We start from the raw sequence: 17,244 nt of genomic DNA on the forward strand, positions 1-17,244 counted from the left end.
TAAGCAGCTGGTAGGTTAGACAGGAGTAAAATATGTCTCTCTCTGGTAAGGCTCATAAAAAAAAAAAAAAAACAGAAATAGAAAGATGTAAAGTCTGTGCTAGTGAGTGTAATTATTCAAACTATCCCCACAAAGATACATAGATATATAGCATGCTGCAAACACAGATTTCATTTTGTTCTAAAGCAGCCATTGAGTGCATTTTATTTTGTCAGTCCTGGAGCCTAATGATGGACTATGTAGAAGCACAGTAGGGAGTTAGGTACCTTAAACCAATGTTTTTCAGTTTGTTTCAGGAGTACCTGGAAGAGCACTGCACAGAGAAAGTGAGAATATTGTTAAGAAATAGTTAATGGGAAGTATTATGTCTGGTCGGTTTAAGCAATAAAGCAGCATGATTGAAAATCAATGGGACTTGTCTGAAATGGTAATATAATTGGTTGTTCTGCCAATTTAGTGTATTAAATGGTTCAGAGGCAGCTTCCTGAAACAAGGTAAGTCACAGTCTGAAAGCCTCTCAGAAAAATAAATTCTGAGCACTTGAGTTGTTTTGAGTAACAGGTGGTAAATATGTAGGCTATTTTCTTATGCATATTTGTTTAAAATGCTGAATCGTGGTGTATCTAATAGGCAAACGATGGGCAGGGACCTAATTCCTCCCTTACTAGGATACAGCAGAACTTCAATCTTTCAGTGTGTATCTTCCTTAGGTGTTAATCCATCTTTGCTGAAGCTCAATCGGTCGCTTAACGACGGCGAGGCAGAACGGTCTAAATGCCACATCCAATATCCAGGCTGTTCCCTGGCGCTGCTTTATTAATTTGCTCTCTTCCGTTATTTCCCGTGTCCTGCTCCAAGTTGGGGCTGTAGGAGCAGCTTTGAGCTGGGAGCCAGGAGCTGGAGGCTGAGCTCAGCATCTCTGTTCCGTGTCCCCGCAGTGCCGCCGGTGATCCGCGTGTACCCCGAGACGCAGGCGCAGGAGCCCGGCGTGTCGGCCAGCCTCAAGTGCCACGCCGAAGGCATCCCTAACCCCCACATTACCTGGCTGAAGAACGGCATTGATATCATGCCAAAACTGTCCAAACAGCTCACGCTCCTAGGTAAGAACAGAACTTTTTAATTAAAGTATTGTAGACGGGGATTAAGGAGGATGGTTTTGCACTTTAAACTGGAAGTTCTTGTACTTTCACTAAGCTGCAGTTGTTGAAAACGGTGTTACAAAGCCACTGTTCTTCCTTTTTATCTTTTTTCTCTGGTGAATTTCTTGGGAATTACAGTATTGATTGATATAAGTGGTAACAGTGCTCTGTTAAAAGACACCGCTCCTGGTTTTCCGCTGCCTCTCCTCCTGCATACATCTGCGCACGTCAGAGGAGCAATGCATTAAATCGTTGGCTCAGCTCTGAGGCATTACGTGGTTTGTTCAGGTATAAGGACTGCACAGGGTGCAGTTCTCAGCATGTCTTCTCACAGCACCTTCTGTTAGTCCTCATGTTGCAAATGAGGATGTAACAGATGCAGTGAAAGACAATCCGGCACAATGTTGGTACGCGCTGATGGAAAGAAGCAACACATCAGCTCTCGTGATCCCCCCTCTGATGATTCCCCCTCTGATGTAGTGGGAACACTGTGCTGTTATGGGGCTGGAGGGCAGCAGGCAGGCTCTCTGCTCATGGGTGTCTCTCTTGCAGCAAATGGGAGTGAGCTCCACATCAGTAGCGTTCGGTACGAAGACACCGGTGCCTATACCTGCATTGCTAAAAATGAAGTGGGAGTGGATGAGGACATATCTTCACTTTTCATAGAAGATTCTGCAAGAAAGACCCGTAAGCTTCATTTACCACATATTTGTTTCTTTAAAGTGTATTTGAAGTGAGATGGCACACGTGCAATTTAATAATTCAGTCCATTGCATGCATTACGTGTGACTCTGACTCTTAAAGATTGGATGTGGTTTTGAGAAGGAATCGTGTGGGGAAGGTAAAACCACTTGTGCAGGACAGTGATGCCTTTCATGTGCCAGAATTGTACTGGTTTTTAATGACTTTACTGAACTAATGAACTTAGATATCAAAGAATCCGAAGTGGAATATTTTGCAGAACAAGATACGGTTTCAGAAACACATTTTACATTTTTCTGTACACGACTATTTTGTTAAAGCCAGCTACGAGTTGAATTTCTCAAACATTTAGATGCTTGAAAGATGTTCTGATTGGATTATTTATTTTATCTTTATTTACATCACTAACTAGCGAAATTGGTTTCCCTTGGCACGAAATTATTTTCCACTTCAGAGATAAATGTTCTCGCAGCAACTCCTAGCTGCGTAACTCCCATTGGAGTGTGGCACTGTTACCTTGTCTGTACTGTCCCCAGAACACAATTAGTGAAGGAGGTGATTAGTTGCCCCTATGGAAAAGCTCACAGAGCCTGAGCCTTCCTAATTCTGCTGCCTTAACTACCTGGGAGATTGCCTGGGTTCCTGGTGATACTAAAAGTCTAGGTGCAAATGTGATTTTTGCTATTTTCTGGCTGTTAATACCAAAGTTGGCCATAAATACACATTCTCCTGGCAATTCTTTGGAAAATATGTTCCTTTCCTCATTAAACAGATTTATGTACTCTTGTTAATATCATGAATACTTGAGCGAGGAAAATTACAGTATGTTGAGAAATAATTGGATGCATCCTAAATAGAAGCTCAACTATAGCTGTAATGTCTGAATCCTAAATGAAAATGCAGTTCTCACATGAAATTCCGAGAAGAAATGCTGCAAAGCATGTAGCTGCCATAACTGCCCATCTCCAGCTTCTGAAAGATGTCATGTTTGCTCACTGAAACCGTATGCAGAGTCACAGCCCGTGCCACAGCTCCAGTGACGCTTGAAGGCGGCATCTTCAGTTTTGTCAGGCTTTGATCTTGGCACAGACTCAATTTGCCTTCCTATTAGTGAGGATTTTCCCCACGTCGTAGCTTCCAAACTGGCTCTAAGCAGAGCAGATGTGTTTTGAACTATGCACCTGTCCTGGTGGTTTGCCGTATTGGGATGAATGTTGTGGAGTTTTCACAAGTTAAACAGTTCATTTAAACGTGAATGTTAATCCAGTTACTTGCTACAATGAAAATTTTGACATTGCTTTGTTGTTTTTGTTTTGTTTTTTTTTTTCTTTTCTTTTTCTTGATTATTTTCTGGCTTCCCCAATTTTCTGATGCTGCAGTTGCAAACATACTGTGGCGAGAGGAAGGTACTGCAGTAAAGTTCTTTTGTTGTAGTGATAATGTGCTTGTCTGCTTTAGTAATTCCATGATGGGCCATTCTCCACTGACCTGCCACTAACTCTGCCAACGTTTGCAGTTACCAGATTACGTACAGAGCAGAAGTTTAAAAGCTAAAGTGTTCAAATGAGAGGTATTGCTCCAGCAGTATCAGTCCTGTTGATAACTCCTTACATTTTTCCCACCGTGAAATAATAGATAAAGATAAAATGCAGAAAAATGTGGATTTTATATAAACTTTGCCACCAAAGCAAGTAGCCTGAGACTCTCAAGCTACGTTAACAGTTACACAAGTGTCAGAAGCGCTCCCAAATTACCATAATTGAACAAGTAAGGCATAAATTCAATACACTGCATTTGTAAGCAAACAACTCAAGCTCTTTCTCCTCAGTAGCATGTATTGATGTTTACCAGGTGAGCAACAAAATTGTATTCTTGTCTGTTAAGCAGAAAAAAGACCCTCAAGTTTTACTTCCCTCTGTCCTTTAAATCGATGCAGGCTAAAGGTTGCCCCGTTTCTCCTTGTTTTAATTGGCAGTCAAGATCTTTAGTTTGATGAAATTTAGTGTGCCCTGCACAAGGTCAACATCTGTGTTATCTTGGAAGCCAAATGAGAAGCAAAGCATCCTAAGCAGCTAATTGACTCAAATATACTGTGGAGGCACCTGAAGTCAGAACTGATTTGATTTTGTATGCACTAGTGCTGTGACTGCTTCCAAAACACACAGTGAGAAGCCCACAGTGAGCATCCCACTGGGAGAAGGCTCTTGTGTTGCCCAAGGAGTGCAGGCATAAGCTGCTTCTTAGGTCACACATATGTGCATATGGGGAAGCCAGGACCTTGCAGACCTTCCAACCCCACGGAGGCCTGTCAGAGTTGCCCTCTGCTAACACCCTTCCATGGAGGTGAAGGGCCTTTGGAGACCATTTCATAAGGAGTGTCAACATCTACCCAAGGAGAGCTGTGCTCCGTGCATTGGCTTGGAGCTCTCTGATTTGCTCAAATAGTTTTGGGAGCAGAAGGAAAGTGCCAGTCCTCAGTGAGCAAAAGTGCACACCTGAGGTCACTTTAAGTTGGTCTGTCAGTCTGTCCCCAACACCTTTCACAGACCACGTGCAAGGAAAGCTCCAGAAGTGAGTGCACGTAGCAGAAGCTGCCAGTTAATCACGAGACTGGAAGCTCACGTGACATATATTCACTGTGCAAGTTCTTAGGTTTTGTACAGAAAAAGCCATGAGGAGCCCAAATGTAAAAGGGAGGTTTGTTTTTGTGCCAGCTTTTAATTTTGCAGTGAGTGTTGCTTTCTTTATTCCTGGATGACAGGAGCATATCACACCAGCAGGCAGTCATCACTTATATAGAGGCATGCCCTTCAAAAGCTGAAAGCCTTTTAGTTATCTAATGTAAGTTCTAAAATACTTCCAAGCATTTAGATTAAACTGAGAAAAATTATTCGCATATTGGATCAGAGGAGAGTATTCCCTAGTGACAGACTGGTCCATCTCAGATGGAACTGTGTTCCTCAAATAAAGCAAGCTCTTGTTGTCATCGGCACATCTTGAGCCAGCAAGTGTCGGTGCCTTCCTCCTTCTGCTGGTGAAAAAGTAAGAAGTGAAGATGTTAGAGCCAGCATCATCTGGAAGGGCTCAAATAAGAGCTGTGACATATAGGAGGCCCTCTCCACTTGTTGAACTTTCTGCTGTACTAGTTTTCTGTTCATGCCAAATGAGGCATGCTCCCTTTTGTAAAACCTTTAGATTGTAGACTTCCTGTGTCATCCATCCTGAATCACCCAGTTAAAAAGGAGGAAAAAAGCTTAAAAAACCACATCACCTCCCTTCCTGCTGTCAGTTATTCAGCTGGGCAAAATCCTCCAGGTGGATTTGAAGAAACACCCAGAGAGGACATGTTCTGCTGGTTCCCATGGGTTTGTTCACGTTTGTACCCCAACCAAAACCTGGCAGATACCTTTCAAGTCACAGCAGAATGCTTAGTTTGCCTAGCAAGAAGCTGGCTTTGTTTTAAAATCAGTGTGAAGATGATTAATGACCGCAAAAGTATGTTGATTTCATTCCATCAACTCTGACAAGGGTGTGCCCTCAGTGTACCTCAGTGCCATTAGGAAACTGTGTCCAGTCACCAGTGAAACTTGCACTCGTTTTACTCCAAATCAAGTGGTGGGACTTGCCCAGTCAAAGCCTACTGAGGTGAAATCATTAGAAAAGTATTTTTGTGACAAATTAAGGCCTTAATTCTGAACTACACTCTCGTATTCAGAGCATCAGATAATCACACTGCTCTCGTGCATGAAAATAATGATGAGCATCTTCACAACGGTCATAGTTTGTTGCCTGCCTGTTTCCACTTGTTAGGATTAAAACCTTTTCCTCATGAAAGTATGTGCACTCATTCCAGATGGGGCCAAGCTCTGCCCTCTGATGTGTTCACTCACATCCCACTGAAGCAGGTGGGAGCTGTGTGCATGCTGCGAGCGCAGATTTTGGTCCAGAATGCCCCAGGGAGATGCTTTACACTGTACTCATAAATGAGCCCTCAGCCAATAAGGTCACTTAGTTATCAGTGGGAGTTCAGTGCCTTTCTTCTCTGTGTATGATCCCTCTCGTGGCATCACATCGAGGATCCCAGTGCCCAAACCGGGGTATTTCCACGGTGTGTTGTAGAGAGACTCAGTCTGAACAGCAAGCACCTGATGCTGAGAAGCTGTACTCTCAAACCACTTATTCGACCCAGCTAGAGGGTTTTTTAACTCAAAAAAACCTTCCTAGCCTTACCAAACTCTATACTCAGTGAAATTCTCCAAAAAAAAGACATTGATCCAAATTATATGTCTGTTTACACCGCGAAGCTTTGCTATGTTGATTTGCCTCAATCTTGCAATCCACCTCTAAGAGAAGTGAGAACCTCTGTAGGCAGCTGCCACCACAGGACCAGCTGAAGGCACTGAGATGTCATTCAGAGCCGTAGAACCGGGAACTTCTTCTCCATGCTTAATTAATGAATACTTACTAATTAATAAAAGATTACAAATTATCACCGTACTGTTGGCAGATAAGTACACTATCAGTATTACTGGGGGTGACAGAGGTCATTGCAAACATTTATTGGTGGTGATACCAAAAATAAAAACAACAAAGAAATGACACTCGGATCTTTCCAACTAGAGTGTTGGGAAAGATCCTGAACATTTCTTACAGATGCACATTCCCACAGCTGCATGTGGCTGAAGAACTAAATTATCAGTGTTCCACAACATTTCTGCATGACAGAAATGAGGAAGCGTGGCCTAACAGCAAAGCAGTGACAGACAGCTCCCAGCCCCCCCGGAATGCCCCCATTGTGGATAAATGAGTGCTATTGCAATGCTGAAGTACTCCACATTTGTGAATTAAGAGTTTGCAAGATTTCAAAAATGTATTTGTTTTGGTGGCTACGGTTGAGTTTAAGAAGTAGAGGGTATGTTCTTATTTGTGAACAGCCTTTGAGCACGTGCACTGTGCATCAGTTACGAGAAGTCGACTGTAATAGGACAACTCTCAGATGAATTTCAGCTAAAGCTTCTCTCTCAGTGCTCAAATTATTAGCAAACTCCATTGAATGAACTCATGGGGAAAAAAGCCATCATCTGAGTTGGTCCCAGTGTCGTGCAGGGGTCCGTTTGAAGCACGTCCTGCTGTGTGCATCCACACAGGAGCTGAGCAGTGACACTCGTGCACGGCTGCTGCCACCAAGGCAATGCATTTTTGAACGTGTCTGTACCTCTTCACTCCTTGAAGCCCTCGTTGTGACATGAAATTTGATTTTGTGAATGCACCGACTGCATCCAAATGACCGACTTTTATGTAAGGCAGACTTTGTTGGGGGAAGGGTGGGGGAGGGAATGAGTCCTTGAAGTCCTAACGGCTGTGGATACATACAGAAAAAATTCTGCTCCTTTTGCTTTATTTCCCTTCAAGGCCTGAGTGTCGGGAATATGTTCTACGTCTTTTCCGATGATGGGATCACAGTCCTTCAGCCAAACGAGTGTGAAATCCGGAGGCACATCAGGCCCGAGGAGAGGATCTTCTCCAGTTATGTAAGTCCTGCACGTGGCAGACAGCAGCTGGGAAATGGTTCTTAATCTCTTCAAAGGTCGTGGTTGCCTCAGAGGTTGGAGCTTGGTGGGCTTCGCACCGCATCCCCGGTGCGTCTCATCTCCTCTGGAAAAGTAAGGGAGCTCCACGTGGGAGAAGTCTGGGATCGATTTCCCAGATCAAATCACAGCAGGGAGGCGAGGAGGGATGCAGACAGGATGGCCTCCAGGAGGCCACTGCTCCCAGTGACCTGTGTGTGTACTGCAGAGAAACACACACTGTGAGCTGTTCCACCTCCTGAAGGGACAGGTGATGAGATACACCCAGAGATGCTTTCTTAATCACTCTTCTGCTTAGCTGTATGGGAAGGACCAATTCACAGAGGGAGCTGAGCATCTTGGTTCCCTTCTGAGAAAAAGGGCTCAGCCTTGCTTTCAGTTCTGGGAGGAATAACAGGGCAGACCGTGGTCATGAGCCCTGCGGGCTGGGTCAGGCAGGGCTGCCATAGGTCACCATCTTCTGTGAGTCCGCGTTCAGTGTTCTTAGGTCTCATACTTCTGTGGTTGACAGTGTTTTGTAGATTCGGGTGGGTTGTTTCTTTTCCACTGGCATATCTATAGACCTGACTGAAAACCCACTGATGCTCACCCAGGATTGGCCCTTAGCGTGGACTTAATAACATTATCGCACGCTTCAGCTGTTAGTGAAGGCAGACACGCCTTGTGTTTCCTTTACAAAGAGCTGTAAATATCGAAGGGGTGGTTCTGGAGAAACAGTGTGCAGAGCACAGCAGAGAGAGGGCACTTAGAGAGAGAATGTCAGCACAGTGGTGGGCATGAAAGGGATTTTTATCACCATTATTTGGCTGCCTTACAGAGAGACCTCTCAGCGTTTCCTGCGGATATCATAGGGCCCTTTGCCATGCTGAAGGGAGGTTTGGCTTCTTTTTTTTTTCCCTTTCAGCATCGTGAGTGTTTGCTGTGTGGATAGTGATATCATCCTGCGTTTTTAGGGGGGTTCCTACACCAGAAGTATCTTAGTTTGCTGTCAGAGGTGCAGCAAAGCAGTGTAGCAGAAAGATGGGGGTGGGTGCTGTAGCTGAGGAGCTCCCTGCAACACTGAGGATGAAGAGGGCAGTCCAGAGCCTGTTTAGTGCCTTTGCAGCATGTTGCACCATGCTTAGTATCACTTCATCCCTTGCATGTGGCCTCCAGAGAGTTCTTGACAGGGCTGTGCTGCTTGCAGGTGCAATGCCTGCGTCCCCAGTTTTGCTCTGACACAGACTCAGGGCTGGTATCGCTTTTGTTTCTGCATCCTCTTGCTCCAAACAAGCTCCGCTGCTCCATTTGCTTCCTCCCTCGGGGCAGTGCCATCTTTTAAAGCGACCCAGCTGCTGTGCTGACAGGATTTAAACCCAACAGTTGAGCTGTTGTACATGTTCCCTTTGGTTTATCCTTTCCAAACCACGGCCAGGTCCAATGCAAGTGCTCACTTCCATAAGGCATCTCAGCAGAAGGGCAAGTCAGGAGAAAGAAAAAGACTCTCTGGTGAGATAACATGACTTTTCCTACTTGGGGTCCTGGCAAGCTCCCACTGAAGCAAGTACAGGTTTTCCACAGGGCTCAGAGAGAGAAAGATCTGCAACAAAGTAGGGCACAAGGCAGCTGAGATCAGAGTCTGGTCCAAGGCACTGGGATTCGGTTCCTTTGGAACAAGGGAAGTTTCCATGGTGGAGCCCCAGCAGATGGGACCGTGCCTGCTTTGCTGCCATGTCTTTGTTCACAGCCATCACAGAGCAGGCTCTCCTGAGCTGAAAATGAAGAAGTATGAAAAAATATAAAGCTGTGATTTAGTTAATATAAATGCTGACAGCACTGCTAGTCTCGATAAGCCAGGGTGTCCTTCAAAACACAGATCCATGGACAGTGTTGTTATTTAAATGCAGTGTGAGTGTGCAGGAGATCTGTCTGCATGATGTCCTGGGGCAGAGCCAGGCTGCAGCACAGTGCCACACCAAGAAAGGAAATAAAATAATAATAATAATAAAACCATCTCAAAACCCCAAGGAATTGTTTTCTGTGGTTTTAAAGCCAAACTTTATACTGCCCCAGACTCTGAACTTGCAGTAATTTTAAGCCCCTTTTCTTCTTTGTTTTGTTGTGGGTTTTTTTTCACAGGAAGAGATCTGTCCCAGAGTGGAAGGAGAAGGCACTCAGTCCTGCCTCTGGGCCTCAGCAGTCAATGTCCGAGACAAGTACATCTATGTGACACAGCCTAAGCAGAACAGAGTAATGATCATCGACATCCCGACACAGAAAGCCGTGCAGGTACCTACGAGGGGAACTGTTTACTCACTGATGGCCAAAGACTTTGCTCCGGGAAAACAAGTGTAGGTTTTTGCCCAGTGGATCTGCTGTCACTCTGTGTGATGCTGCACCTGTGTTATTTCCACCCATGGGGTCACACTGTGTTGTTATTTGCTGTTCTGAAACCACACTGCCAGGAAAAGAATCCCTTATGTGCTGCTTATCATCATCTCAGGGCTGTGTCTGTGGTTGGGCTTGGAGCTACTCTGGTAAAATGGTGCTACAACTGATCTTGTACCCTTAATGAACTGCTCCCTCACCTCGGCTCTGAGCAGGTCAGGAAGAATGAGCTGATGCAGATGTGGCTGGGCAGAAGTTGGCCCCTCAGCTGCTGGCTGTAAGAAACAGAGCAGGATGTGCAGCCAGAGAACAGAGCCCAGCAGTCAGCTCTCCTGTTGCTGGAGCTGCTGCTGATCCCCAGACTGATTTGAAGGTGAAGCTCACAAATGAGTGTAGCAGTGGTGCACAGCACTGTCAGCAGTGAACTAATACCATTGCCATGTGCCTAGTGAGTGACATTGGTGTCAATATGTCAATATGTATCATCTCTCTCTCTCTCTCTTTTTTTAAGTCCATAGACATGGACCCATTGCCAACCAAACTGCATTATGACAAATCTCATGACCAGGTGTGGGTGCTGAGCTGGGGCAACATGCAGCACTCGTCCCCAACACTGCAGGTGAGTAAATCCCACTCCACATCCTCTCCCCCCTGAAAAATAAAAGAAGGGAAAAAAAAAGAAGAAAAAAATAACTCTCAGGGGCATGAAAAAGGCATAAAGAGCAACACAGGACCTGAGGGACACGTTCTGTGTCTGTGACTCTGCTGTTTGCTGCCCAGCAGCATTGTGGGCTCTCAGGGCACGGTGGTGCACGTGGGTTTGGACATCCCAATTAGCTTCCTGTTTTGCATGGCCCTATGGGATTTGCTTGTCTTGTGTCCATGGCACAGAAGTACTAAGTGTAGGCATCTAATTGGGCGTCTTGCTGCTGTATGTCATATGACAAATTAACACCAGCCCTGATATGATCCATCCAGACCTTCCCTTCTGCAGTTAATTTCCTGCCTTCCCAGACCCACAGAAGAAGAGTGAATATTCCCTGTACCAGAGAATTGGCTTCTAGGGCTGTATGAAAGCATTCCCCGACAGCGTGGGGAAGGGGTCTGTGCTTTCTGACCTGAAAATAGCACATGCAGAGGGTGCACTGTGGGCATTCCCAGAAACAGAATGGAGGCAAATGGAAAACAGGTTCTGAGGCAGTGCTTACTTGGGGACTGGAAGTTTGGTGTGCAGGGTGTAAGGAGACAAAATGGCTCTCTTTACTCTCTCTGACTTAATTTCCTCCATCCAGCTGCGAGAGGTTTCTGTAATTAAAGGAGAGGTGTCTCAAGCATGTGATTATTGAGAAGAACACACCATCTGCACAGCTGGAAACTTGTTATGAGGCTCCAGCTCAGATAGTGCTTTCTGTTATCATTATAAAGTGCAGTTGCACATGTGGTGAGCGAGATTAGCGTCCACACCAGCAGATCCTCCTTGTATTTTTTTTCCCCACTCTCTTTCCCAGAAGCTGACCAGCCACTCATTTGCTGAAGTTCATTCGTAAGACCAGTAGAAACATGGTATTTTTTTAACAGAAAAATGCTACCATGGAAGCTGACCTAAATTTCCTCCCGTTCTTGGAAGTCGGAGGTTTGTCACACGGCCCATGATGCTGATGGAGGGGATGCTGTTGTTTGGCCATGATGGCTGTGTGGGAAGCAAATGTGCAGTGCTGGCTGTAGCCCCAAGAAAGCACTGTGCAAGAACAGGCATCTTTCTCGAGCAGTTTAATTGGAAGAAATCTAAGTGGTACGGCCAGAACGGCTGTCTGAACTAAACCTTGAAAGGCTTTAGCATTTCCTCAGTGAATTATGTGGCCATAAATTCAAAGCAACTGCTGTTGCACACTGCACGAGCCGAGTACCCTAATGAATGCACTGAAGTCATCTCAAACCAAGCCAACGGTTTGAGAATGCATCATTTTAAGTATTGAAAACTGCCTCTCTATATCTGGTGAGGAGTCTCCGTGGCAGTGGAAGGGTCTCTACACTGGGGGACAGCATGGGAGGAACAGAAGAAGGGACTTTGTCACACCCCACAAGTCCTGTGTGGTGTGGCAGATGGATGGACAGGTCCTCTCCTTCAAAGCGATAATTAAGTGCTGTGAGTTAGCAGCTGAGCCTTCAGGCTGGTGAATTATCACTCTGCACCTAAGTGAGATTAATAAATATGACCGTGAACTAAATGTTTATTTTAGACAGTGAGGAATAAATTATTGTGGTCTTGGTGTTGTCATGCTATTTCAGCTCCCGCATGACTGCTCTTTCTTGCAATATAAACGTCTTATGAAAGCAGAGTTGTGTACTCACCTTACAAATGTCAAGCCTCAAATACTATTTATTAGCCCACTTTTTCAAGGCAGCTACACCAAACAGCATTTTGAAGTCGTTAATCAACTTGAGTCTACTACATCCTTGGGAAAAGCCAAGGTACCGTGTTTGACCATGTAATGTGTATTTACCTTTCTGCCTTAGTCACTGCTTTGCTGTGTGCACTTCCTGCAGGTGATACCGGAGGCGAGCGCAGGGGAGGAGCAGCGCGTTATCCGCACGCCGTTCAAAGGAGTGGATGACTTTTTTATACCACCTACCAATCTTATTATTAATCACGTTAGGTAAGAGATTGTCTTCATGAATAGCCACGGTGGCCATGCTGCTCACTGCCAGTGGGGATCCATCTAAAAACCTTACAGCACTTTTACAAATGGTGATGAATGAACGTTGTGATTGAGCTAAATACTCTTGTAGTCATTTTCACACACAAAAAGGAGCAATGATTGAGCGAGTTGGTTTGTTTTTTCAGATAATCAATGAAACAAGGTACAGATTTCAGCTTCCCTTGGCCTTGGCATAGGGGTTCAAACCTTGGCTTGAACTGTGCTGCATTGCCCTGGTGTGTTGGGGCTAAAAACACAGTGGTTGGAAAGTTGGCTTCCCTGCCTCAGAGCCACTATTTGGATCACAGATTTATTGCCAGAAGTGGTAAACGTTTGTTCTGCTTGTGGCATAAAGCATGGCTCTTCCACGTTCCCAACTGCTTGTTCAAATATTGGCTCTGAATGGGAGGATCAGGGTTTGAGCAGAAAAAAATGCATATTAAAGAGAAGGAAAAAAAATCACTTCTCTGAACCATCAGTTTTGAATGTTAATGTGATGTAGTGGTTAATGAGATTTTATAACTAACATACTAATAACTTAGAGTAATACTGACTGCTTCCCAGCAGGAACAGGAAGCTTCCCATTAAAGTTATCAAAATGGATGATAACTCCACAGCAATTTATGCTGTTCTTACCACGTTACAACAACTGCTTAATCACCTCCTGTCACCAGTACAGTTTAAATAAGTTAGTTAAACTCTCCAGAAATCATAATCAGCTCCTTGCATTAAGCCCTGCAATGATCACTGAGGACAGAGGGTCACACTTAAATGATTTGGGGTTGAATGTGATAACAAAATAAATAACTTTGCTCAGTGAAACATAAAGTATAACGTATTTCACAGCTGTCACTCTTCATTTTCCCCTTCCTCTTCTTTCCAGTTTGGTTTTAAACCATTGTTATGAGTGAGCGTTGTATGGGGATGAGGAGGTGCAGTCTGGGTTCAAATACAGGAAGGTGGAATAATTGAATTTCCTTTGCTCCTTTTATGTGTTGGGTTTTTTTGGGTTTTTTTTTTCTCTTCAGTACTATTGATCAGCTGCAAACAGATGATCTTCCATGAGAAATATTAAATGTAGTCAATTGCATATAGGTTTCCCTGTGCAAAGCAGAGAACGCTGTGTCTAATTTCCTATTTCATTTGTTCAGGGCCAGATCTTTCTCAGTTCTCTCTCACCTTCAGCACAAAAAATAATTGCTCACAGTCTAATGAGACTTACTGGGATCATGTGCTAAATTCTCCACTCAGAAACAGTAAATGGCAATACCAGCATCGCCCAGGAAGGTGAATATTTAAGCAGCCTCTTCCGAGAGCCCAAAAATATTTGTATGCAAATGTTCCTGCACCTGTATTTTGTCTGCCTGTTATTTCAGATGGATATCTGGAAGCTTATCCATTTGTATTAGTTCCCGGGGTAGAGAGCTGTCTATTAAAAACTGAATGCAAGGATCTCATTGAGATTTTGCATTGCAGATCTCACGTGAGCACTGAGCCTCTTCTGCATCTGTACACACACGAGGTACATTCTGACCCACTTTTCTAAATCAAAGTTTATGAGAAGAGCAATTTTATTTTTTTTTAACTTCTTCAGGCGTTTGGCCAAGTATGAAGGCACTAAAAAACAACCCCACTGTAAGGAGAAACATCTTTAAAGTGTACTTAAAATGCATTCATCCAGGGGAAGCAGAAGTGTCATATCCAATTTCCCCACACAGTGCACTGCAAAGCTCTACTGTGGGTATTCTGTGAAGTCTCTAATGGATGTGGGGATAATGGGAAAATGAAAGGCTTAGCCCAGTGATTTCCGTGGGATCACACACTGCGTTGGCTTGTTTTATAGATGTGAAATCTTTGCTGAGCGTCTCATTGAAAGATGGATTAAGAATAAAAATAAATAAATGAACGCAGTGTTTTAAGCAAAATATCTATGATGTGCACCCAAGCACAGTCTTCCATGTTCCAAAAAGCAATTTTACATCTTTCAGGGAAAAGATGCAAAACTAAGCACTCGCTTCATTCCTTCCCTCCTCACTGAATGGATGGAAAGGGATTCAAAGTAAAATTAGGTTTTTTAAGTCAGTACCAGTGACCTGTGAATCCGGGGGAGCACAAACAGGCTGCTTCTGTGGACTCCACTCAAATTAAGCAGAAACCTTTTCTGTCTCTTCTTGACTTGTTTCTTTTTTTGTCTTCAGCAAAGGTCAGCTGTGCTGCAACATATATCTTTTAGAGAACATTTATTCTCCGCTCACTGTTGTCAGCCCTCTCTGTCTGGAGTAAAAAAAAAAACAAAGGCACTTTTCTTATTTTCTTATTCTTCAGCCCACCTTTGCTCGTTCTGCTCCCTGAGACCATTCCCCACCTCCTGGGCTGGTGGGACGGGGCCAGGCACAATCTGCTCCGCCCTCTGATGCTCCATTTTAGGATGCAGGGTTGGGAATGTTGGGTCACTCAGTAGTTACAAGCGTAGGTCAGAGTTGCTCTCTTCCCCAACCTGACAGAGTGATGCTGTGTGTTGAGCAGTTTCGTATTTCAAGATTGAAGGTCTTGAGCACCTAAATGAATTACTGCCTTCGGAAAGTAAGTGAAACAGAGTGAATGCGTAGCTTGTTAGTGCCTGCCTACAGAATACCCCCTCCCCCAAGCTCGAATGATGTTGTCACTACTGTAAATTTATCTTCCTGATGGAAGATGTGGAATCTGGAGGATGATATCCAAGCAGACACTCAAGCTTCCAGCATCAGGTTGCTAGTTTTAAGTAAGTGAAACTCCTTCCTCCTTGTAGCACACTCAGAAGCACTGAAATGGGAGAGGTTTCTCGCTGAAACCAGACAGCATCATTGCACGCAAAATGAAGGGGACAGAATTTCCCAATTCTGCTGACTTTCCTCTTCCCTGAGTCTCGGGAGATGCCTTCAGCATCACGTTTTTCTCTTTCAGGTTCGGCTTCATTTATAACAAATCAAAACCCACCGTCCACAAGATCGACCTGGAAACAGTGACCCACATCAAGACCATCAGCTTCAGGAACTACAGCTGCTTGCCGCAGAGCATGGCCTACACCCACCTGGGGGGGTACTACCTGGTGCAGTGCAGGGACCGGCGTGGGGCTGCTGCCCCACAGATCCTCATCGACAGCGTCACCGACGCCGTCATCGGCACCAACGGCGCCGTGCTGGGCACACCACACACCTCACCAGATGGACGCTTCTTGGTCAGCGCGGATGGGGACAGCGGCAGGATCCAGGTCCAGACCGTGACTGTCCAGGGGGAAATCAAGTTGATTTACGACTTACAAACGAACATACCCGTATCTGATCTGACATTTCAACCCTCTTTCACCGAAGGCAATCAGTACTATATATATGCGACTTCACATCTGCAAACAGATGTGCTTTTTGTAGAGCTGTCAACGGGGAAAATGGATGTACTGAAGAATTTAAAGGACCCTATCACATCCAAAGACTGGCCCTGGAGCAGCTACAACAGAATTATGAAAGACAGTGGGTTGTTTGGACAGTATCTCATTACACCAGCTAAAGAGTCATTGTTTGTTATAAACGGGAGGCAAAACACGTTACGCTGTGAGGTTTCAGGTATAAGGAGGGGTAACACAGTGGTCTGGGTTGGGGAGGTATGAAGGGGCGGCAGCAGCGAAGCCTTCAGCAGACAGTACCAGTTGGACCTTTATGCTGCAACAAGTGAGCAGTAGCATTGTATATTTTTACACTGGGGGGAACAAAAAAACAAAAAAAAGAAAAAAACAAACCAACCCTGTACAGGCTTCATGGTACAACACTGGTCTACTTGCAAGTTTTATAATACAAGGTATGCTCTGCTAATAGGAAGTGGTTTTGGAGGGATATTTTTTTATTTGGGGGTATGATTTGTGGTTATGAGAACAAGGCTGGGAAGCAAATATCTCCACTGAGGTAACACGTACGCCGTAAAACCTAGCGATTCTGTAGAACAAAACCGATTTTGAGTTCCCATTATTGAAGGGCTTTTTGTTATAAGTCACACCACCCATTCTCTTCCCACTTGCCATACCAGCTGCCCAGCCCAATGGCTGCAGCTAAAATCCACAGTGACGAGGGAAAGTAAGCATCAGCGAGCAGTTTTCAAACCACAGAGACTTGGCAGAGAGACTTAATGAAAAGTGATCCGTTTTCTCTGCAGGTTGGCTTTGGGAGGATTCACGGATGTGGTTTCAGAAAGAGGCATCACAGAAATAGTAACTGTCAGCTCGCTGTCTTTGGTGCTTAATTTTGCTCCTGGTACTACTGAAAGCAATGTTATGAGTCCTGCCTCTTCTAATGCGTATGTGTATGATTGCATAGGAGAAATTCAGCATGAAATATCCAGGCCATTAAAGTGGGTAAAAGCCAGAAAGGACTGGGGGGGGGAGGGGGCATCAGATATTGTAAAAATACCAACAAAACAAAAAAGAAATTTGAGAATGGGGATGTTAGTCCTTCAGCATCTCATGAGTGCGGTCAGCTTGAGCACAGGATGCAAAATCTGCTCTTCAGCAGGCAGAGAATGAATCACAGTCATTCCCATAGGAGGCAGCAACAGTTCTGGAAGTTGTTGGTTGCTCTCATCAAATATTTAGCAGTGCTGAAGTCGCTAGGCTCTTCATAAAATAACCACAATGAGATGCTAGGGCGTTTTAAGCTGAAAACTCATTTTCCTGTTGTAGCCTTCACTTGCCTGTTTCTTTTCAGACGTTCTGGGAAACCATTC

General features: G+C 44.6%; 1 protein-coding gene across 1 annotated transcript in view; it reads left to right on the forward strand.

Annotated features, from left to right (window-relative positions):
- The window catches only part of FSTL4 (follistatin like 4), a 160,076-nt gene extending 143,174 nt beyond the window's left edge, over positions 1 to 16,902 (forward strand). Inside the window, exons 8-14 of the mRNA XM_065735022.1 lie at positions 939 to 1,100; positions 1,692 to 1,826; positions 7,254 to 7,372; positions 9,548 to 9,697; positions 10,308 to 10,415; positions 12,344 to 12,453; positions 15,439 to 16,902. Of these exons, the coding sequence (XP_065591094.1) occupies positions 939 to 1,100; positions 1,692 to 1,826; positions 7,254 to 7,372; positions 9,548 to 9,697; positions 10,308 to 10,415; positions 12,344 to 12,453; positions 15,439 to 16,138 (1,484 nt within the window). The 3' untranslated portion in view covers positions 16,139 to 16,902. The remainder of the gene's footprint in view (positions 1 to 938; positions 1,101 to 1,691; positions 1,827 to 7,253; positions 7,373 to 9,547; positions 9,698 to 10,307; positions 10,416 to 12,343; positions 12,454 to 15,438) is intronic.
- The last annotated feature ends 342 nt before the right edge of the window (positions 16,903 to 17,244 follow it).

The sequence above is a fragment of the Cyrtonyx montezumae genome, unplaced genomic scaffold (assembly GCF_038088225.1).
Source record: "Cyrtonyx montezumae isolate F1298 unplaced genomic scaffold, pur_monq_1.0 scaffold_18, whole genome shotgun sequence".
NCBI lineage: Eukaryota > Metazoa > Chordata > Aves > Galliformes > Odontophoridae > Cyrtonyx > Cyrtonyx montezumae.